Genomic DNA, 24,625 nt, shown 5'->3' on the forward strand with positions numbered 1-24,625 from the left:
ACAGGGTCCACTGATGGAAGTGTCAGGTTATCATAATATATAACTCTATATATTATATGTACTCTACAAGGCAAAACATAGCTTTTGACATTAGCAATATAAAACTGATTGAAGGCATGATACTTCCATTGTACATCCTAGTACAGGCTGGGTAGTGCCTTCATGGCTCTTGTTATGTAGTATTTAAAAGAAAGAGAAAGATACCCCATGATACAGGAAGAAAAGATAAAAAGCTGACTGGTGAATTTTAGTCCCGAGTGACACATTCAGTGCTTTCTAACTTGTCAATATCCATGCTGTGCTATCTTGGGTGCATATTTTTGAAGCATAACTTCTGTGTAAGGTGAACATGCTGAGACATTAGTTTGTTCCCACGAGGAGTGTATGTATGCCTCCTTTTCATATTGTACTGCTTTGTCCCTTATTAATAAACTAAGCTAAGCTTGGTTATTTGGTCTCTTAAATACTTTTTAATATTGAACCACAAGAGTTGCCAAGCAATGGCTAGACCTCAGTGAATATTGTTAGACTGATACAAGTTACTGTGCCTGGGGGCGGAAATAAGTACCACATTCAGGTGACAGCAGTTCCTTTTTTAAGTGACAATGGCTGATGCAAGCCCCTCTCTCTGATGCTCCACCGAATCAGTTGGTTTCCCATTCCCTTTTAGACTAAATTCAAAGTCCTTGTGCTAATTGTCAAGACCCTAAATAGATTATGTTCTAACGTGTACACTAGAGAACTCCACATTGCAACTTGCATCAGTGTGACTGTACTGGAAGCTGCAATGATGCAGTGCATCCACACTAGCCATTCTATCTTGGGTGCACACAATGTACATTCACAAAGAGTGCACTCTGTAAATGCTGCAGGGCCTGTGGGTTGTTGCACCTACCCTGCATTTCCTCATGCTGCTTTCTGGAGCAGCTGCATAATGTCTACGGCTTATAGTATCTGTGTGCACTTCATCACTCTTTTTGGTTTGCTGCATTGCCTGCTTTAAATGGTTGTGTACTGCACAAGGATCTGCACGTTTTGTGAACAGTGACACCCTCACACCTGTAGATGCCATGAAAGAGGGTCAGCAGCTCTTACTGCCACTCCCACAACAACCATACAGTTTCTGGGCCTGGAGGCCCAGAGTGGATCATGAAGAGTATCGACAGCTTTGGGGGTTGGTGCTCACGGCAGTGAGGAGCTGGATTTATTTTCCTCTAATTCATTTCTTCAATCATATTTGTTAGTTTTTTAGACAGAGTTTGCTTGTGTGTTTAAATTTTGTTATTTTTTTCAGCTATTTTGTTTGTTTAGTAGCTAAACTCAGTTTCTCTCTATCCTGTGTTTTCCTTTAGGAGCTAGAGAGGAGAGTGCTCTGGGCCCAAAGGAAGAATATCTTTGGGGGTTCTCCACACAACCCAGTGAACGCGCACCTGTAGTTCTACTCCACCTGCTATAGTGGAGTCCCTTGGGGCTGGAAGGATGGGAGCATTCAGTGGGTGATGGAGAACCACTGAAAAGAGGATTTAGTTGGGTTGGGGGATTGCAGAATGTTAATTCATTACCGTGCTCTGTGTTCTCTTTAGCAAATCTCAGGAGTGTGGAAATTGCCGCTGATGCTCTCAACAGGCAGTCATTATACATTGTGGGATTGTCTATGTTCATGCACATAAATTAGGCACTAGTCAGCACTGCCCTGCTGTAGCATTTTATATTTTTGCACAAGAATTCCCAATGCACCAAGCAATTTTTTGTAAGTTGACACGTTTGAAGTTCTAACATTATAACATTGGATTTCTCATTCATTGTGTCTTTGTAAATCTGAGTAGTGGGTGTTTGAGAACAGGCCAAGCAGAGATTACTGAGTCTCCCTCAGCTGTTGTTGGGCTGGCATACGAGTGGCACAGTTTCCTGATAAATGGAAAAAAAATCTGTTTGGACTATTTTGCTTAGTACTTCGTTCATTTTTTAATCAAAATTATGAGTTTTTGCAACTAACTCCAGTGAGCGGCTTGGCAGGTGACTGTACCCACTTCACAGAGTTTAAGGCCACAAGAGATCATTAACTCATCTAGTCTGCCCTCCTGCACATCACAGACCGTTACATTTCCCCTAAATTCCCCTGTGTTGAGCCCAGTGATTCTGAATTATCAAAATGCTCATGGAAGGACGGGCAGGGGCAGTGTGGAACTTCACTGGGAGAAGACTCATTGCATGACTGCAGCTGCTTTGCCAATGCTTGTGCTAAAACAGTGCAGAGGGATGTGGTGGTTGAAAATATGTGATTGTATTTCCTCTGTGCAGGTTAAACACCAGAGGTGATGGGATCCCTTGTGCACTGCTGTACACACATTTGTGTGCGGCTGTGCAGTGTTACAGGTATGCTACAGAGTTGTGCTGTTGCTGCCAAGGCCAAAGGCCTATAGCAGACAGTCTCAACTGTGCTCCACAGGGACAATACCATTGGAGATGCCCAGGTTCAGACTCCAGGGCATTGGAGCAGAGTTAGCTGGAGCTAGAACTCAGCTGTAGAAGGCCTTCTGAGAGGGGATCATACTGAACCCTGGCCTGGCCATGGTCAGAGCAAAATGCAAGATCACTTCTTCGCTAAAGCCCTTGTCAGAAACAACAAGAGGGTTGATCTTGCATTTTGCTCTGACCATGGCCAGGCCAGGGTTCAGTATGATCCCCTCTCAGAAGGCCTTGTTGTTGTTTCATGTTGGGCATGAGTTGGAGATTGTGTAAAAAGAGAAAATAAATTTGGGTTGGTGTGACACAGAGCACCCTTGGCAAAGAGTCCCCTGTTCTTTGCAAACAGATCTCACCTCAGACCAGACAAACTTACTAAAAAAACCACATCTTACAGGATATTTGTCAAGTTTAACATGTAATGTATCTACAGAAAGTGTGTTGTCTACCCTTGCCACATCCCAGAACATTCAATGGAAAACCATCAGAGACCATGGCAAATGATCAAAACCACTAGGAGGTGAAAAGGAACATCACAGCAGGCAGCGGATCACCCTGGCTATGAATATAGATTTAAGTAGAATCAGGATGAGCTCTACTCTGACATCTGGTGGTGAATTATGGCGAGTGTGGAAAATAATTTCAGGGGCTGATCATGCTTGCATAGGCACACCCACCCCACCTGGCATAGCCCACGGCAGCCTGGGATGGTTGCTTTGGTAGCTTTGGGATCCCCAGTTTCTTTGTTGTTGGGGTGGGAGGAGTGGAGTGTTGTCACCCTGATCGTGTGGATAAGGAACTGTGAAATTGCTTTGTGACAGGGAGTCTCACCATCAATTGAGTGGCACTCGCTAGACAAAGGAGTGGGCTCCTTGTGTGAGCCAGAAGCAGTGATTGTACCTTCTTCTCTCTCCACTGTTGAATACCAGAGCTGATTTTTGATTCTCTTAAGAATCTAAGTTACAGGTTACTGAGCTGAACTCACTTTGGGCTAATGGTGCACCAGCACTGGGGCTCACCCTACTATGAGCTGAACTCACTAAGAGCTAAAATCACTAAAGAGCTGTGCTAACTAGTGGGGGAACCTGAAGCTATATTGCAGAGCAGCTGGTGGAGTTGAGCAGTTTGCGGGGACAGCTGGAGCAGATCACAGAACGGCTGGTGGAGCAGAGCAGCTGGCAGAGTGGAGCAGTTTGTGGGATGGTTGGAGTGGCCCATGGAGCGAGCAGAGCTGAGCAGTTTTCAGGGATGACTGGAGCAGATCACGGGACGGCTGGTGGAGCAGAGCAGCTAGCGGAGCAGAGCGGAGCTGAGCAGCTCGTGGGGTAGCCAGAAGCAGAACCCCACAAAGAGGCAGGGCAGTCAGCCCCTGACCACGTTAGGTGCCCCTTTCTACCCAGGCTGACAGGGGGAAAACCCCTGCAGATAGACTCTTGAACTCTGGGGCTGCACTGACCCAGGACAGAGACTTTTGGGTTGCAGGACTTTTGGGACTGTGGGTGATTTTTGGGTTGCTAGACTCTTGGGACATTTGAGGTATTGGACTTTGGAGTCTTGGGGTGATTTTGGGGTTGCTGGACTCAAAAGCCCAGGGGAAAGGACATGGCCTAGTTGAGGTGTTTTCCCAATTTAATGCTATGTTGTTTATCTCATGTTATTAAACATTTTCTGCTACACTGAGACTCTATGCTTGCGAGAGGGGAAATATTGCCTCTTTGAGGCGCCCAGGGGTGTGTGTAAGATTTTCCCAGGTCACTGGGTGGGGGCTCGAGCTGGTTTGCATTACGTTGTAGGGAAGGGACCCCTATGTATTGAACCCGGCCCTTGCTGCTATCAATTCGGCCTGGCAGAAGGGTTACATAACAAATGATGGTTTTCAGTATAAGAGAGTGTAGGCAAAGGCACTCTGTATTTACTAAGGAAAGCCTTTAGGAGTTCAGGGAGCTGTCCTGAATATTTGGATCCTGGTTCTTATGGAACCAGCTAGTTCTGCAACTGACTGAACTTTGTGGGGAAAACCTAGTTCATTATTTAGGACAGGTAACATCAAGTGTAGATCAAGGTTCATGCTTTAGGACTTTGTTTTGCGTTACAACCAGTTGTTTCCATCACCTTCTCTCTTTCCTGGATAAATCTTTGTTCTTTCTTAAATAAGCCTACATTTGTTTTTATGCTAAGTGTTCACAAGTGCTGTGTGGAGTACAGGAGCAGTGGCTAAGGTAACACTGATAAACTGGAGTACACAGCATCATTGGGTGCACAGATACTGGTAATTCTGTGAGTAGCCAGAGTCAGGGGCTGGATATAATAGGAGGCTGAATTAGGGATTCAGTGATTAAGGTGCCCCTCATGTCAGCCTGGAAGGCAAAGCTGGGGCTGGCATAGCCCAGAGGAGAGTGCTTGAGTGAGTGAAAGGCTGCTGAAGACTGGGAGCTGACACCCAGGTACTACTAGTAAGACCCCCCATTGGCTGTAGGCTGGGAGGTAACGAGGTGACTCTCAGTCCCCGAGAAATATCAGAGTGGAACAGAGAGAAAAAAAAATCTTCTCCTCCTCTCCACCGTCTCTCACTGTGTCAAGCACGTTACACAGAGGAGGCCAAATGTTACTTACAAGAGTCTCTGCAGTTTGCAGTTCGGGTGTTTCAGTCCCTCGCACAGCAGCTTCACACCGGCATCTCCCAGTTTATTACCACCCAGGTTGAGGTCTGTCAGACTCTGGATGGTTCTGAGAACAGCGGCAAGATCCCCGCAGGCAGCGTCTGTGAGACGACATTTCCACAAGCTGCAGGAGACAGAAACACAGAGAAGGGGGATCACAGTGTGAAGGTTCTAACAGGTGGACCTTCCCACCAGCCCCTCTCCCTGGCCAATCCACATGCTCCACCGACTCTCCCAAACCCCACCCTATTGCAATCAGGAACCAGTGCGGGGTGGAACTTCCTACCTAAGCTCCACCCCTTGCACTTCACTCTTGACCAATCAGCACTGTGAATGGCCCAAACACCCTAATCCTTAAACCTCTGCCATTGACCAATGAGGATTAAGGTTTAGGGTAAGATTTCCTCACACAGCACCGTCCTTCACCCTTTCCATTGACCAACCAGAATTCAAGGGGCAGCCGTCTGGGCACCTTAAGTCCCACCTACCCATATTTCAGCCAATCAGATTGGATTTGCCACTGATCAGACCCGCAATGGTGCGACCCAATCAGAGCAGCCCATTGCTACAGGGAGGCTGTAGGTGGAGCCCCCTTCCCAGGCAGCTGGGCCAGGCTCAGAGCAGCAGGAGCTGGGAGATCCTGCCCCTCCACGCCCCCAGCACTAGCTCTGCTGCTGCCCTGCAGGACGCAGACATCTCCTGTCTCTGACCCCAGCTCTGAGTCTCAGGCCTGGGGAGGGGAGGCAGCTGAGAGCCCAGCACTGGCAGCATCACACCCACCTTTCTCTGAGAGCAGAGACCAAAGGCTGGGGGGATTGGAAGACAAAGAAGGGAACAGCCCCACAACCAGGGGGATCCCCAAAGTTTGGGGAAGAAGAGCTCCTGAGAGGAGGGCGACCATGTGACCCTGTTGGCAGGGCCTGCTCCAGAAACACTGGTGGAATGTGAAACTATGGCAGCAGCCTGGCTGTGACCACTATTCCACCTCAGCCACCTTCCCACAAGCCGCAATGCCAGAATGGGTAGAGGTGCTCTGTGGGATACCTGCCCATAATGCACTGCTCCCAATGCCGCTGCAAGTGCTGCAAATGTGGCCACACCACTGTGCTTGCAGCTAACAGTGTGAACACTCGGCAGCGCTTTCCTTGCTGCGGTCTCCGAGGGCTGGTTTAACTCACAGCGCTCTACATCTGCAAGTGTAGCCATGCCCTAAATATTAACCAGAAGTGAATTATTGGAAGTCATTCAGAACAAGCAGATGAACAGTAACTATCTCCACACTGTAAAGCAAATTGTCTTAAGTTGGTTTAATTGGAGTAGGCAAAACTCTGTGGTAGCTGTATTCTGTATTAAAAAATAGAGAAAATAAAGGATATGAAGGGGGCGTGTATAAGTGGGAGATCAGAGCTGGAGGAGACTTGAGAAAAGAGAGAGGGAATCAGAGGGGCCCTCTGGGGTTCTGTGTAAATCCTTCACCTTTATCTCAAACCATCTGATGGTAATTTATCTCTGGGGTGGAGGGCTGAGGTCCCATATATGGAGAATGTACTTCTCTTGGATTGTTTCCCTTTTAGTTCAAGTGTTATTTGGAGAGTACAGGGTCTGAGGAAACCCCTGCCATTTGGGGACAGATTTATATGATATTTTGGTATTTTATTTTTGGAATTAAATGAAAGAGAATGCAGGAGCAGGGAGGGGAAATAATAAATGGGATAGGTGTGGAAGTCTACAAACTGAAATCATGCCATATCAAGGCACACCATTTTACACAATTAGAAATGGGAGAGCCATTTCCCACAACAGAATTCAATGCATCAGACAGCCTCTCTGCGGACAATCCTCAGTTATAAATTTGAGGAAAAGATTAGCTGGATTGCAATCTTTAGTGAAAAGAAAGAGTAAAAACTAAACAAAAACAACCCCCACCACCCAAAATTGTGCCAAGATTACCTGTGTCCACATCTTATAAACTATTGTAATAATCTTTCTCCAAAATATGTCTTGTGAGGTATCATTTGAGAACTCATGGTTTGCTGGTCATTATTGTCCTGGTAAAATGTGTGTGGCAACATCACATGTAAAATTATAAGATTCCACTGTACGGTGTTACTAACACATGTTCCAAACTGAGGTTGGCAAACAGGTCAGCCCCAGACACAGGAATGTGTGCTCTGTAGAATTTGTATTCAGGAAACAGTCATCAAGCAGGAAGGGGAGATAAAGGAGGGTCAAATGGGAGAGGGAAAAGCAGCAGGACACATCCTTCCCCACAGACGTTTTGTCTCCAAATCCCAACTGGAAACGCTTCTCAAAGGGAAGACAGGACTATTAAAAGGAGAGGCAGACATCACAGGGATACACGTCTCTCACTGCCCACTGAATTCATGGCACCTGGAAGACAAAGGAAGTAGCACTGGAATTGGTGGAGGGTTTCTGACCTAACAATTTGGTCAGTGATCTGCTGAAGCATGTGGTGGGAATCTTTGATTTCAATCTAATGTAGCTTGTTAAGTTGGCATTAGTAAATATTTTATATTTATTTTTCTTGTAACCATTTTTTTTACCTTTATGCCTCATTCCTTGTATTCACTTAAAATCTCTTTGTAGTTAATAAACTTGTTTCATTGTTTTATCTAATCCAGTGTGTTTAAATTGTAGTGTTTGAAATCGTAAACTGGCATATTATTTCTATGAAATAAATGACAGACTTTATATAATTTGTACTCTACAGAAGAGGGTTTGGCAGTACAGAACATACATTTTTTGGGGGAATCTGGGACTGGGGGTGTGTTGAGGTCACTCTGATATATAACCAAGACTGGTGAGAAGAAGAGGGTAACCCAAGTGCGGCTGGCAGGCTGCAGTTACACACAGACTCAGGGTGTAAGGTGGGTTTGGGGGGTATGATAGCAAATAAATATATTTGCATATTAACTTAGATAAAAGCATGCAGTGTAGCTAACGTTGCTTACTCGACAACTGGGTTGAGGGGAACAAGTACTGCAATAAATGAGTCTGTTTACTCAGATCTGCTTCTGGGTTCTTCCTTCTCCTTCTTTCCATCTCTAAAAGATTTCCATTTTAACAGAGCACATTTCTGAAACTGAGTGTGACGGTGCACCCCATAAGGCTTTTTGGAAATATGCTTATGAATGTGTATATATAACATAACTGGAATATGTTTCATGCTACATATGCCATGTAACGTATCTCTGTAAAGGTTACACCGTCACACAGAAAAACACAAGAATGATCACAGGTCTCTGCACAAGACAGTCCAGTTGTGTAGTTGAAGCCCTGGATCAGAACTCGGGAGATCTGTGTTCAGTTACTGGCTCTAACATACACTACCTGTGCAAATTCGGGCAAGTCATAACATCTTTTTGGGTCTCTATTTTTCATCTGAAAAATGTGAATTGTAATATTTCCTTCCCCTTCCCTTTGTCTGTCCTGGAATTGGATGGTCACGCAGCCTAAAGGGCTGTCTCCTCTTTCAGGGATCTCATCCCAATACCAAATTCCCAAGGAAAAACCTGCCACCAGAATAGACAGTAATCAGAGCGCAAAGCAGTCAGCAAACTCTCTGGCTGCTTGCACAGCTCCCTCCTTCCCAGGACTGCATCTCCACCAAATCTTGCAAATCCCAATACAACAAGCAAAACACGTATCGCCCCAAGACTAAAATCTTGCTTATGTGCTAAAAAGAACTTGGAAGACTATAACATAACTCCCTGGTGACACCTGCCATTACAACATGTCCAGTGCCTAACACGCTGAGGCCCTGATCATGGCTGAGGCACTTAAACAATACTGTAATACACTAATAATTAAATAATAAAAATCTTGTTTAATTCAGTGTTAAGGTTGCTCAGTGACAGCTTATGCCCTTCTCGCACTTCAGAAAACCAGGAAATACAGAGCGAAGGTAAACACCCATACAACCTTAACTCTGCCCCCTGGAGCTGGCAATAGCCACTGAGAATTAAGGGCATGCCCTCCAGATGCATTCACTGTGTTAGGTGTAACTGTACTGAATGGTGGAGGAATAAATTGTAGCATCTTGGAAGTGCTGTGATTGTGATATGAGGATATCTAGGGATTAGCATGAGGAGTATCATCATAGAGCTGTGACAGTGATATGAGGAGATCTGGGTCTGAGTTGCCTCTGTGTGTATTCTCAAAAGAGGGAGGAGCATGTGAACCATGAAGTTTCAATTTGCATTATTCCAGTATAGAATTGTGTAGGTTGTGTCAGTAGCAGGATACTGGGGTATTATGGCTATTGTCAGTAGTGAGGTGGAATATGAGAGCAGTCTGTGGATTTAATGGTGGGTAGAGGAAAGTAAAAGTTTAGGTGTTAACCTGTGTGCAAGTCTGAAGGGATTGTAAAAGGGTATGAACTGGCTGTTACATTTTACAGATGTGGCATTCTCTCAGGGGAGTAGGCTCTGTGTTTGAGTGTATGACAAGGGCAGGCAGCACCTGTCAAGCACAATGAAAAGGCAGAGTGCAAGTGTGTGTGTTATGGGCATTCTGAGACATCACTCAGAGAGGGCGGAGTTAAGATTGTGTGGGCATTTACCTTAAGCTTTTCCCAGACATTTACAGTGTATTCTCAAATTTCTACCTAAGGCGGGTTTCACACCTCAAAGTTGAAGGCTCAGAGGGGTGGTAAGTGGCCCATTCATCTCATGAGATGTTCTCAGCTGAAAGAGAATACCCCATGGAGGTGAAGACAGACTGAAAAAATAGCTCTGAGACATGTGAACTGCTCCATTCATTTCTGTGAGTGTTTTCTTCCCCCGTTAATGCTGGAGAGTTTCTGATGTGTGTCAAACATACCTGTCTCAGGAGTGTGTTCTTGGTGCATGCTCTGAGCATGCCTGTTCTAAGCTACAGGGCAGGGTTTCCCGAGATCCTGGTTCATATGTGATGTATAGAAACAGGCTCAGACACCCCCAACAGGCAAAGCTCCTGGTACCAGGCTCACTTGAAGGGGGGAAGGGATGAGGGTCAGCCTCCCATGGATGGGCAGTTGCTCCCAGAGCCAAGCACACAGAGGGAAGCGGGGGACAGGGAGCTGGTCTGAACATTAACTACAGCAGAGCTGTTGTTTTAATGTAATAAAAAATACAACTCATCATTCATTCATGCCCGTCACCACAACCGGGGTATGGGCCGCCAACAACAGATCTCCATAGTCTTCTATCCTGGGCCATTTGCTCTAGCTGGTTCCAGGTATAGCCCATTTTTTTGCTATCAACCTGAAGGTCGCGTCGCCAGGTATTTCTTGGGCGGCCTCTTTTCCGCTTGCCTTGGGGGTTCCACTGCAGTGCCTGTCTGGTGATGTTGGTTGGCTGCTTGCGTAGTGTATGTCCTATCCAGCCCCACCTTCTCCTTCTAATTTCTTCCTCTGCTGGGAGTTGATGGGTCCTCTCCAAGAGGTGGATGTTACTGATGGTGTCTGGCCAGCGGATCTGGAGAATCCTTCTGAGGCAGCTATTAATGAAGGTCTGGATCTTTCTGGTGGTTGTTTTGGTTGTCCTCCAGGTTTCAGCTCCATACAGTAAGACTGATTTCACGTTGGAGTTGAACAGTCGAATCTTTATTGCCAAAGACAGCTCTCTGGAGCTCCAGATGTTCTTGAGCTGTAAGAAGGCTGCTCTTGCCTTACCAATCCTTACTTTGATGTCTGCGTCTGTGCCACCCTGCTGGTCGATGATGCTACCTAGGTAGGTGAAGGACTGCACTTCTTCCAGGGGGCTTCCATTCAGTGTGACTGGGTCGTTGCTGATGGAATTGATCCTAAGGATCTTGGTCTTGTCCTTGTGGATGTTGAGGCCAACCTGTGATGACGTGGCTGCCACTACGTTGGTCTTCTCTTGCATCTGCTGTTTACTGTGCGAAAGGAGTGCAAGGTCGTCGGCAAAGTCCAGGTCATCAAGCTGGGTCCACAATGACCATTGGATTCCATTCCTACGCTTGTAAGTGGATGTCTTCATAATCCAATTGATGACGAGAAGAAAGAGAAGTGGTGACAACAAGCATCCTTGTCTGACTCCGGTTCGCACCTGGAAGCTGTTTGTGAGCTGCCCTCCATGGATCACTCTACAGTGTATGCCGTCGTATGAATTCTTGATCAGGTTGACCACCTTTGCTGGGATGCCATAGTGCCGAAGGAGCTTCCAGAGGGTCTCTCGATCCACGCTATCGAATGCTTTCTCATAGTCAACAAAGTTGATGTACAACGAGGAGTTCCACTCCATAGACTGCTCGACTATGATGCGGAGCGTTGCTATCTGGTCCGTGCATGATCTGTTCTGCCGGAAACCTGCCTGTTCATCTCGTAGCTGTGGATCGACGGTATCCTTCATTCTTTCTAAGAGGACTCGGTTGAAGACCTTCCCTGGCACTGACAGGAGTGTGATTCCTCTATAGTTGGCACAGTTGCTGAGGTCTCCTTTCTTGGGGATTTTGATGAGATATCCCTCTTTCCAGTCAGCCGGAATCACTTCTTCTTCCCATATTTTCTCAAAGAGGGGGTACAGCATTTCCACTGAGGCATCCAGGTCTGCTTTCAGGGCCTCTGCTGGGATATCGTCAGGTCCAGCCGCCTTCCTGTTCTTCATCATGGTGATGGCTTTTCTGATCTCGTCTCTGGTTGGTTTATCGCAATTGATTGGGAGGTCCTCGTTGGCTGGGTCGATGTCTGGTGGATTTGATGGTGCTGGTCTGTTCAGGAGTTCCTCAAAGTGCTCCGCCCATCTGTTCATCTGTAGTTCTATTCCTGTTATAGACTTTCCCTGCTTGTCTTTGACGGGACGTTCTGGCTTGCTGAACTTTCCAGACAGTCGCTTGGTAGTATCGTACAGCTGTTTCATGTTACCGCTGTATGCTGCCTGCTCTGCTTCTGCTGCCAGTCCATCCACATAATCTCTCTTGTCCTTCCTAATATTCCTCTTCACTGCTCTGTGGGCTTCAGCATACTCTTTTTGAGCTTTGGCCTTTGCTGCTCTAGTCCTGCTGTTGTTGACTGCTGCCTTCTTCTTCTTTCTGTCTTCTATCTTTGTCAAGGACTCTGCTGTGATCCACTCTTTCTGCTGGTGTTTCTTAATTCCAAGCACTTCCTGGCATGCTGACCTAAGTGTGTCTCTCACTTTCTGCCATCTGTTGAGTACACTGTCTTCCTCTTCCTCAGACCGATCCTGTAGTACTGAAAACTTATTCTTCAGCGTCAATCCAAAATCTTCCTTGGTCTTATGGTCCTTCAGAAGGTTGACGTTGTACTTCGCTCTTCTGTCTGACGCGTCTATCCAGTTCTTCTTCAGCTTCAGCTTCAATCTGGCCACCACTAAGTGATGGTCGGACGCCACGTCTGCTCCTCTTCTAACTCTAACGTCCTGCAAGGATCTTCTGAACTTCTTGCTAATGCAGACATGGTCGATCTGGTTTTCTGTCATGCCTGCTGGCGATACCCAGGTACTCTTGTGGATCCGCTTGTGAGGAAAGATGCTGCCTCCTATGACCAGATTGTTAAGTGCACACAGATCCACAAATCTCTCTCCATTCTCACTCATCTCTCCCAGAGCATGGGTCCCCATGACTTGTTCGTATCCTGTGTTATCAGGTCCAATTTTGGCATTAAAGTCTCCCATAAGGATGGTAATGTCTTTGTCTGAGAGAGTCTCTAATATTTTCTGGAGTCTGTTGTAAAAGTAGTCTTTGTCCTCCTCTTCACTGTCATTGGTTGGAGCGTAGCACTGAACAACATTCATCTTAATCCTCTTCATTTTAGTTCTGAAGGATGCTGTGATGATCCTGGGACCATGTGCCTCCCAACCAATCAGTGCTCTCTGTGCCTGCTTGGACAACATGAAGCCTACTCCCTGTGTGTGGTGTGCGTCGCTCTCTTCATGTCCTGAATACAGCAACAGCTCTCCTGTCAACAGTCGTCTCTGTCCAGCTTGCGTCCATCTTGTCTCGCTAATGCCTAGTAGGGTCAGGTTGTTGCTCCTCATCTCTGCTGCAATCTGCGCCGTCTTTCCTGACTCGTACATGGTCCTCACGTTCCATGTGCCGATGGTAATCCTCCTGGCTGCAAGAAGGGTGATCGGCTTAGTGGCTTCCTCGCGGCTTTCACCACCCAGCGTCATGCATCTTCGAGTTGAAGACCCTTCTTTTTCCAGGCTAAAAGTCTCTGTTAACTCTATTGTTGGCGTTTCTGTAGCAAGCTGATTTTTACAGGGTGGAGTTGCTAGCCCCACGCCCAACCCTCCTCCTTTACCCTGATTTGGGACAGGCAGATAGCCCCAAAGGACCTCTCTGGTGGAGTTAAAAAATACAACTATCTTAAACAAAATGGGGAATTTATTAGGCTAGCACCTGAGGTCCAGTATTTGCACGGGAAAGAATAAATTGGTGATAATTCACTTGGTGACAAGAGAAGCTCATTGGAGACACTTTTGTTTGAAACACTGGAACCCAAACAAGACACCTCCCCTCCACACATACGACAGTGGCTGATGAGCATCATTTGGACCATCGAACTACCATAAACCATGATTAAAGGACAAGCATATGGAGGTTCTGCTGACCAAATTAATGCTGTAACTGGTGGTGAACAGTGACATGCAGTGAGCCCCATAAAGTAGGTCTAAAATTGTGGAAGAGTTTCTGTAAAAGGGCCAAAGATGGTAGCTCAATGGCCAGAGTGTTTGGCTTCCAGTCAGAGTTGGTGAAAAAAGCTAAAAAATCCACTTCGCACAAACTTAAATCTTTGTTTTTAATCTTGACTTCAAAGCAGTAACGTCAACAAGCCAACCCGGCAGAAATAAGCCTACTGTCATGTTCTGCTTTTGCCTTAAACTTGAAATTACAAGTAAGTAGGGTGTAGAAAAAAAAAGTTTATAAAAAAAATCTTTAAGTCAGCTTTCATTGAAAGCAGAGTAGTATATACATTATATAGGTTTATATTTAAAAAGAAAATGTATTTAAAACTAAATTTGAAATTAAGACATCCCACACTAAGGCCTAAATGTACTATAATCTACATACATAATTTACATTACATTACTAAACAAGATCCAAGCAATACGTTTTTGCTGTTGATGTTCTAACAGAAAGTGAAACCACTGAATTGGAGAAGTCACTGGCTAATGATCTGGAAGCCCAGGGTACGCTGCTCTGGCTGGTGCTTGGCTTCAGGCTCTGCCGTAGGGACTGATTTTGCGTGCCAGTCATACATTTTAACATTTTTAGAAGGTCTCTTTCTATAAGTCTATAATATATAACTAAACTATTGTTGTATGTAAAGTAAATAAAGTTTTTAAAATGTTTAAGAAGCTTCGTTTAAAATTAAATTAAAATGCAGAGCTCCCCGGACCAGTGGCCAGGACCCAGGCAGTGTGAGTGCCACTGAAAATCAGCTCGCATGCCACCTTCGGCACGTGTGCCGTAGGTTGCCTACCCCGTTCTATCATCTGGAGGCCTTGCTTGAGGCCTAGCCATGGCTAAAAGTATGAACCATAGTAAGGCTGTGGACCAAAGTAGGCCATGTCAAAATAGTAACACTAGGTATCAGATAACCAAGCAAACCCATTCCTAGTCTGCGAGGATGGAACAGGAACCCAGAGACCCCTCTGAGATAAGGAGAGAATGACAGGATAATGGATGAGAAAGTTTTGTTTGAGCTATCAGGTACAAGGATGATAACTAAGAACATCTGGAGTGTAACATGCAACTTGTTTGTATCAAGGTATCAAAGGAGAAGTCATAAGAGGGGTAGCTTTGCCTAGAGGAGAACATTATGTTGATTGTCATGGGCATACATGTGTCAGTGTATCTGTAACCACTGAGTCGGGGCTCTGAAACTGCGCCTTGTCGACAATGAACCTGACCGAGCTTTTGCCAGAGAACTGAGCCTGTGGTCTTTCTTTATGATTAACACTGAGATCTGCTGAATCAGCAAGCTACAAGCTACGCTGGTGCAGTTAACACTGGAGCTCCACAAATGACACAGGAACAGCACAGACCCACAGCAGCACAGAACACCATCATCTGGTCTCCCTTTCTAGCAACCTGATTAGCTGGGGCACAGCTCTGTATAACTGACATCTTTAGGAATCTGGTTTGGAGTCTGGCATCTGTGATGCGCTGGTTAGTAGGTTCCCAGTTGATTAATGATTTTTCTGCAGAATCTGTCATAATGAGAACTACTCCCTCTGAGTGCTTGTTGTCACTATGCCTTGAGTAAATCATATGTTTCTTCTCTCGCCTGAAGCACTTCTTATCCACTGATGCCCAGGATTTCAAGTCTATACTTGTCCATAACTCTCATGATCTGCAAGATCTTTGATGTGTGAAACATTGTTCTCACATTCCAGCATTATCTTGCTGTCAACGTCCAACTTTACAAGGCCTTGGCTTCCAGAGACTGGCTTTCATCAGGAGCCTTCCTGAAGCACAAAGGGGCAGCAGTGTTCATTTTTACTGGAATGGTAGCCTGGTTCTTTTTCTATAACTGGTGAGCTGTTTTTATGAGTCTATGTGTTTAGCCTTGCACTCAACCCTCCACACTTTATCTGGGATTGGGACTGACAGACCCAGACACAAGATCCAGCAATGCAGAAGTGTATTAGTAACACAAATACCAGTATGGCATAGGTAGACAGCAAGTGCCAAGATGACCAAGACTTAGCCAACGATATTGCACTACTGAGCAAGAGCCCCAAAAAGTTACACATCTTACGGGATATTTATTCATCAAGTATAACATGTAATGTATCTACAGAACGCTGTGTTGTCTACCCTTGCTACATCCCAGAACATTCTATGGAAAAGCATGAAAGAACATGGCAAATGATCAAAACCACTTGGCGGTGAAAAGGAACATCACGAAAGGCAGAGGATTTCCCTGCTATGAATATAACAAATGAAGGTTTTCAGTATAACAGAGTGTAGGAAAAGGCACACTGTATTTAGTAAAGAAAGCCTTGAGGAGTTTGGGGGCTGTCCTGAATATTTGGATCCTGGTTCTTATAAAACCGGTTAGTTCTGCAATTGACTGAACTTTGTGGGGAAAACCTATTGTTAGATAGGAAGGGCAACTACTGACAAAGATAAACCCAGGTTCACACTTTAGGATCTTGTTTTGCTTTACTACCAATTGTTCCCATCACCTTCTGTCTTTCTTGGATAAATCTTTATTCTTTTATAAATAAACCTACTTCTGCTTTTATTGTAAGTGTTCACAAGTGCTGTGTGGAGAACAGGAGCAGTGATTGACAGTAACTCTGATAAATTGGGGTACACTACATCTTTGGGTGTAGAGATTCTGGTACTTCTGTGAGTAACCAGAGTCAGGGGCTGGATATCACAGGAGAATGAATCAGCGATTTAGTGATTAAGGTGCCCCTCTTGTCAGCCTGGAAGGCAAAACTGGGTCTAGCATAAGCCCAAAGGAGAGTGCTTGAGTGAGAGAAAGGCTGGTGGTGCTTGGGAGTTGACAACCAGCTACTACTACTTACTGTAGGCAGAGGGTAATGAGGTGACAGAGTTCGAGAAACATCAGAGTGTAAAAGAGAGGAAAATAATCTTTTACTTCCCTCCACCATCTCTCACTGTGGCAAGCACTTTACACAGAGGATATCTGTACATAGGCGGCAGGTTTGTATAATTTTTGGTGGGGCCCAAAATGGTGGTGCCCCCCCGCTCCCACCCTGTAAGCCGATATAAAATGAAGCTACAACGCGTCAGTGCCACAAGATTACAAGGGTCAATTAAAAGTGGAAAGTCAGAAGCAGCACTTGCCTACTTCAATATACAGTATTATATTTTGTTGCATCTGTTGTGATGAAGTGGGAATGTTCTTAATATTTTCTCTGAATACTGTGTGGGTGCCTCAGTTTCCCCTGCAAGATGCCAACTGAAGGTGTTGGGGACAAAGAGATCAGGTGGCCTCCTTGTCCAGAAGAGACACAGAGGCCAGAGGAGGGAGTGTCAGTTTGGAGCTGGCTGGGGAAATTGGGAGAGACCCAGAACTTGGTTCTGGGCTCCCCACCCCCCAAGATGGACCTGACAGAGGGGTTCTGTTTTCTGTACCAACAAGCTCTGTTTAAACTGTGTTCCCGTCATCTAATAAACCTTCTGTTTTACTGTCTGGCTGAGAGTCACATCTGACTGCGGAGTTGGGGTGCAGCGACCTCTGGTTGCCCCAGGACCAGCCTGGGCAGACTCGCTGTGGAAAGTGCATGACGTGGAAGGGCATGCTGAATGCTCCGAGGTCAGACCCAGGAAGGTGTAAGCTTCTTGCCCTGGAGACAGTATGCTCCAAGAGAGGAGGCTCCCCCAGAGTCCTGACTGGCTTTGTATGGAGATGTTCCAAAGCATCACAGCATTCCCTTCCACACCGTGCACTTCCCAGAAGTCCGCACAGGCACTGACACTCCCTCCTCCGGCCTTTGTCTCTTTTCCAGGCATTAGGAGGCCACCTGATCTCTCTGCTCTCCAACACCTTCAGTTGGCACCTTGCAGGGGAAACTGATTTGGGAGAAATGAAGTAAAAGCTGCCCAAACCGAGCTTGAGCACTCCTGAATTTTGAGGTGTTCAAATCTGGAAGGCAGGTGCTGGGGTGGGAGAGGGCTGTGGGCTCCATGGGGGAGCATGGCAGCAACTGTCTGGAGCTGCATGGAGCCAGATACGCTGGTCTGAGTGGCACAGTAAGCGGTTTGGGGGTTGGAGAAGAGGTAGGGAGTTCCGGGGGGCAGTCAAGGGACAAGGAGCAGGGGGAGTTGGATGGGGCAGAGGTTCGAAGGGGCAGTCAGGGGACAGGCAGCAATTGGATAGGCATGGGAGTCTAAGAGGTTTATCTGGGGCCAGGTAGGGGTGCGGTCCTGGGGAAGTTGGGTGGGGACTCCGGCGGGGGCAGTTGGGGACAAGGAGAAGGGAGGCTTAGATAGGGGCTGAGGTCCCAAGGGGCAGTTAGGAAAGGGGTCTCGGGAGGGGGTAATCGGGGAACAAGGACCATTGGGGCTTAGATAGGGGGTGGAGGTTCTGGGGGGCAGTTGGGGCAGAGTTCTGGGGAGGGGGCAATCAGCGGACAGAGGCTGGGATTCAAAGGGCTCTGGGCTGCTGGCAGCCGCGGGGATCCCAGAGCCCTTTAAATCCCAGCCCCGGCTGGGAGTCAGAGGACTCTGGGCTGCCTGCAACCGCGGGGAGCCCAGAGCCTTTTAAATCCCAGCCGGGGCCAGGAATCAGAGGGCTCTGGGCTGCCCACTGCGGCGGGGAGCCCAGAACCCTTTAAATCTCAGCCGCTGCTGGGATTTAAAGGGCTCTGGGCTGCCTGCAACCGCGGGGAGCCCAGAGCCTTTTAAATCCCAGCCGCGGCCGGGAACCAGAGAGCTCTGGGCTGCCCGCCGCGGCGGGGAGCTCAGAGCCTTTTAAATCCCAGCCGCGGCCGGGAATCAGAGGGCTCTGCGCTGCCCGCTGCGCGGCGGGAGCCCAGAGCCTTTAAATCTCACCCGCGGTTGGGACTTTAAGGTATCCGGGCGGCCTGCAACCGCGGGGAGCCCGCAGCCCTTAAAAACTCAGCTGCGGCAGGGATTTAAAGGGCTCTGGGCTGCCTGCAACCGGGGGGAGCGCAGAGCCTTTTAAATCCCAGCCGCGGCCGGGAATCACAGGGCTCAGGGCTGCCTGCAGCCGCAGGGAGCGCAGAGCCTTTTAAATCCCAGCCGCCGGATCAGAGGGCTCTGGGCTGCCTGCTGCGCGGGAGCGCAGAGCCTTTTAAATCCCAGCTGCCGCCGGGAATCAGAGGGCTCTGGGCTGTCTGCTGCAGCGGGGAGCCCAGAGCCTTTTAAATCCCAGCCGCGGCCGGGAATCAGAGGGCTCTGGGCTGCCTGCAGCCGCAGGGAGCTCAGAGCCTTTTAAATCCCAGCCGCAGCCGGGAATCAGAGGGCTCTGGGCTTCCCGCTGCGGCGGGGAGCCCAGAGCCCTTTAAATCTCAGCTGCGGCTGGGATTTAAAGGGCTCTGGGCTGCCTGCAACCGCGGGGAGCCCAGAGCCTTTTAAATCCCAGCCGCAGCCGTGAATCAGAGGGCTCCGGGCTCCCCGCCGCGGCAGGCAGCCCAGAGCCTTTTAAATCCCAGCCGGGGCCGGGAATCAGAGGGCTCTGGGCTGCCCGCTGCGGCGGGGAGCCCAGAACCCTTTAAATCTCAGCCGCGGCTGGGATTTAAAGGACTCTGGGCTGCCTGCAACCGCGGGGAGCCCAGAGCCCTTTAAATCCCATCCGCGGCCGGGAATCAGAGGGCTCTGGGCGGCCGGCTGCGGCGGGCCGCCCCGAGCCTATAACATCCCAGCCGCGGCGGGGAATCAGAGGGCTCGGGGCTCCCTGCCGCGGCAGGCAGCCCAGAGCCCTCTGTTTCCCTGCCGCGGCTGGGATTTAAAAGGCTCTGGGCTGCCAGCAGCGCACTGCAGGGGAGAAACGTAGCTCCAAATATTGCTGGAGCAGAGCCCCTGTCTGTGAATATTCCTGGGGCTAAAGCCCCAGGAGCCCATATAAGTCGGCGCCCATGTACCTGTAAGTACACAGAGGAGGCCAAATGTTACTTACTCCAGTGTCTGCAGTTTGCAGTTCGGGTGTTTCAGTCCCTCACACAGCAGCCGCACTCCAGCATCTCCCAGTTTATTATCAGGCAGTTTCAGCTCTGTCAGGCTCTGGCTGGTTCTGAGAATAGCGGCGAGAGTCCCGCACCCAGCGTCTGTGAGATGACCCCACTCCAAGCTGCAGGAGAGAAAAACGCAGAGGAGGGGGATTACATTGTTAACAGGGCCCGTTACAACTGTTCTGACAGGCAGTCCCGCCCACCAGCCAAGGTTCTGGGTCAGACTTCCTCACACAGCACCGCCCCTCATGCTTTCCACTGACCAACCAGAATTTAAGGGGCAGCCATCCGGGCACCCTAAGTCCCACCTACCCAGCTCTCATCCAATCAGATTGGACTTGGCACTGATCAGCCCCACAATGGTGTAACCTAATCAATGCAGGCTTCTCCCTGTACACCTGGGCCAGGTTCAGAGCAAGAGGAGCTGGGATATCCTGCCCCTCCACTGCCCCAACACTGGCTCTGCTGCTCCCCTGCAGGACACAGATGTTTCCTGTCTCTGCCTCCAGCTCTGAGCCTCAGGCCCGGGGAGGGGAGGCAGCTGTGAGGCCCAGCACTGGTAGCATCACACCCACCTTTCTATGAGACCAGGGAGCAAAGGCTGGGGGGGATATGAAGACAGAGAACAGCCCCACAACCAGGGGGATCCCTAAAGTTTGGGGAAGAAGAGCCCCTGAGAGGAGGGCAACCATGTGACCTGTTGGCAGGGCCTGTTCCAGAAACTCTGGTGCGGTTATTACAACAGAAATTTTCTACTGGATTCTGCATCCCCCTGCAGAGTCTGGGCTCCTGGGGGAGCTGCCAGCCAGCGGAGTGTGGAACTATGGCAGCAGCCTGGCTATGAACATGTGCATCTCAGTGACCAGCCCCCAGCATGGCTGTCACATACTGTCACTCCACCATCTGCCCTACCTCATGGGGAACCCTCTGCACCACCGACAGCTGCCAAATCTTGCACACATGTAGTGACACCCCTCCTATCTCAACAGTTACCTGCATGGCATCCTCCATCACTACAGTTGCCTTCCAAATATGGTTGCTCCACCAAATGGGGAGGGAAGTCCTAATGTTTGAGAGGGAAAAGGAGCCCTGAATTTGTATGAGGGAGAGAAGCCCCCACTCTCTGGGGGACTCCCAGGTTCATTCATCATGGTAGAGCAATGTGGGAAACTATGGAGATAAGCCCTAGTCTGGGGAGGTGGGGAGAGGGTGTTCTTGATAAAGCAACGTAGAAGAGCTCCACAAACTTTAAAGGTAATAACGGAGGGAAAGCAAATGAGAAGTTGAGGAGAAAAAGCCCCCAAACTGGGGAGAGGACACATGAAGGGAAAGAAGGACACAACTGGGATAAAAAAAGAGAGGCATCTCTCAAATGAAGAGTGGTGCCCAGGGTAAGCTTTGGGAAGGAGGTAGCTGTGCCAACAGTACAGGAGTTTATTCTTTGCTCTGGGTGCTGATTAGAGTCTATTCTGGAGGCAGAGTTTCTCTCTGGGAATTTGGTGCTGGGCTCAGATCTCTGGAAGAGACGCCTCTGCTGTGTGACCCTCTCATTCCAAAACAGGTGAATAAATGTAAATATGACAAGTTTCACTTAGAGTTTACCCAGACTCCCTGTCACCAATTTCTCCTCTGATCTGAAAGGTGCTGGATACCTGCCACCACTTGGCTGAGGGTAATGGTGGTGTCAAAACAGGACACTGGTTCTAGAAGAAGGAGCAACACTACATACAGACAGTCCCTGCCCTGAAGATCCTACAATCTAAATAGACCAGAAAGGTAAAAAGTAGAGAAAGGAAATATTATTATTGTCATTTTTCAAATGGAGAATTGAGACCCATAAGAGATTTAATGACTTCCCCAAGGTCACATAGAGACTCTGAGTTTTGTTCCAGCAATTTAATTACATGAGCATCCTTTCTCTTGCATAGAGCTGTGCTTAGTCCTTCGTGTTTCTCAGTATCAGAAGAGCACCCATATTTTTTAACCAACGTTTTAACCCTAACCCCCCGCCCTATTTTTCTCATGGTTGAGGTATAAAAGAAAGAATCAAAATTACTGTCTGTCTGTGTAAGGGCCTTCTCTTACTGTGACAGTCTAAGGCCTGGTTCTTAGGCTAAGGCCTTTGGCTATGCAGCAGAGACAGCCATAAACTGGGAAGTATATGGTCACATCCTCACGTTCCAAACTAGTCACATTGAAATAAGGTGCTATTGGGCTGTTAGGAATACAATCCTGTCCTGATATTCCTGTCACCTCCAGAGAAAGGGAAGAGCCTAGAAGATGTAAAAGGGAACTTAGTTTGATAGCATCCTGTCTGACAAGAACTTACTTATCAATAGCTGGGATGTGACGCTGTAGCTCACGAAAGCTCATGCTTAAATAAATTTGTTAGTCTTTAAGGTGCCACAAGTACTCCTGTTTTTTTCCCCTAATTTCTGTATTGTTCTATCACTGTCATCTCCACTTGCCTATTGTTTGTCTGTATAATCTCTGGTTCTGTGATTGTTTCTGTCTGCTGTATAATGAATTTTGTTGGGTGTAAACCAATTAAGGTGGTGGGATATAATTGGTTAAATAACCATGCTACAGTATGTTAGGATTGGTTAGTTAAATTTCAGTTATATGATTGGTTAAGGTATAGCTAAGCAGAACTCAAGTTTTACTAGATAGTCTGCAGTCAATCAGGAAGTAAGGGGGGAATGGGAACAGGGACTGGGGGTAGGGGAATTGGAATAGTGTTTTGCTAAGTGGGAATGGGAACAGGGACACAGGCAAGGTTCTGTGGTGTCAGAGCTGGGAAGGGGGACACTGAGGAATGAACTGGAATCATCCTTGCTGGAAGTTCACCCCAATAAACATTGAATTGTTTGCACCTTTGTATTTCGGGTATTGCTGCTTTCTGTTCATGCGAGAAGGACCAGGGAAGTGAGAGGGTGAAGGAATAAGCCCCCTAACACTAATTCCTAAGTTATTATCTGCCAAAAAAAATAAAAAAGAGTTTTCATGTGCCTAAGTAGCCCCTGGAATCATGGTTAAATTAGTCCCCTCCTCCACCAAAGTCAGAAATGGCCCCCTGTTCATTGACTTGGGGCAGCTTTATCACCACAAAATCAGCATGGACGCTACAGAGTCCCCTGTGGCCCAAGCCCATTCTGGAGCTAGTAGACAATCAATGGGTGCCACTTATCCTCTCTGGACCAGTGGCTGCAGAAACCGTTCCTCTCGAGGTTACTATCCAAGGGCATTGAGAGACCCTACACTTCAATGTCATCCATTCCCCACACTCCCCTCTGATCCTGGGAATCTCATAGCTGGCCCTCCTCAACCTCTTTCTCTGTTGGTGTGCACTAAACTCAGCTTTCACTCAGAATTCAGCCAGCAGCACAGCTTAATGGCAGGAAGTGGGCAGTGGACAGTAGTTCCCTGGTGGTCACAAAGTAGGGCATCTGGCCTGGCAGAGCCACCCACTGAACTGGTCCTCAACTTCCATCCAAATACAGTGACTACAATGATGTCTCTGGGGTAAAAATGCAGATGTCTTGCCCCACACAGCAGCCGATTGCCCACTCAAGTTACAGCCAGGGACAAACATTCCATTCAGGCATAAAAATGCCAGGCCTGAGCCTAAACGGGCCACACTGTGCACCCACCTTCAATAGAACCAAGTCAAGAACTTCTAAGTCCACCTCACCTGCTGGGGATCCATCCTCTTTGTTTAAAAAAAAATGGAAGGCTACACCTGTGTGCGACTATTGGGCCCTGAATCAGGTCACCATGAGAAACTGATACCCATTACCACTAATCTCTGAGCTAATGGACCATGTGAGCATGGCTTGAGTATATACAAAACTAGATCTCCAGGGGATATACAAACTATTATGAGTTAGAGCTGGGGATGAATGGAAGACTGCCTTTCAAACTCATTAGGGTCACAACAAGCATCTCATGATGCCCTTTGGTTTGACAAACACACCCGAAATGTTCCAACATTTTATTATTGACATACTTTGGGAGATTCTGGATCAATATGTGGTAGAACTCCTGGATAACATACTTTTTTTTTAAAACAATACCGAATACTGCACCATGTATGTCTGTTCCATCTTGAAGAGGCTATGCGAACATGGCCTCTATGCTAAGCTAGAATAATGTGCCTTGGTCAGTCCTTCATAGAATCCTTAAGGTTCATCCTAAATCCCCCTGGTATCAAAATGGACTCGCACAAGGTAAAGGGAGGCCTCAAGTGTGCAGCACCACAGAAAGAAAGATACAGCATCTTCCGCTTAAGGCAACAAAAACTGTTCTGAAGATGTATACGGGAGAAGCTGTGCCCATGTTGGGCACTACTGATGTTAAGGTGGAGCTCAATGGACAGGTCAGAGGGTATGGCTCTCAACAAGATACCCACACATGGACAGGCCAACTCATAATTGGACTACAAGTTCCTTTGACCCACCAAGATCCCTGGCAAATAAACACAGTCATCTTTCTACTTGACTTAACCTGTTACTTCCGAATACACCTGGTTTTCCATATACTTCTGGGAACTGGGGCAGGATGTTCACACTACTGACCTTGTAAACACCTTCCACAAAAACCACTCTGGAAAACCGAGACCACTACTGCCTGGGGTGGGGCATGCTAGGGGAGTGGGTGATCTGAGGGGACATGGTTCCCAAACCCTAGCCCATGGTTCCCAAGCAGTGTTCAGACCATGGCCACCACCCAGCAGCTCACCAGAGGAGATCTTGACAAACAATTTCACAGAGAGTCACTCAAGTATTTACTAATCAGCAGTTGAATATTGTTGAACAAGAATCCTGGACTCTATCCCTCACTCAG

At 47.7% G+C, this 24,625-nt stretch overlaps 1 protein-coding gene across 1 annotated transcript in view; it reads right to left on the minus strand.

The window, feature by feature from the left end:
* LOC120393401 (NACHT, LRR and PYD domains-containing protein 3-like) overlaps positions 1-24,625 on the minus strand; it is a 49,955-nt gene that overhangs the window by 12,731 nt on the left and 12,599 nt on the right. The window contains 2 exon segments of the mRNA XM_039517897.1: positions 5,080-5,250; positions 19,732-19,902. Of these exon segments, the coding sequence (XP_039373831.1) occupies positions 5,080-5,250; positions 19,732-19,902 (342 nt within the window).

This window comes from Mauremys reevesii, unplaced genomic scaffold (assembly GCF_016161935.1).
Source record: "Mauremys reevesii isolate NIE-2019 unplaced genomic scaffold, ASM1616193v1 Contig2, whole genome shotgun sequence".
Classification (NCBI taxonomy): Eukaryota; Metazoa; Chordata; order Testudines; family Geoemydidae; genus Mauremys; species Mauremys reevesii.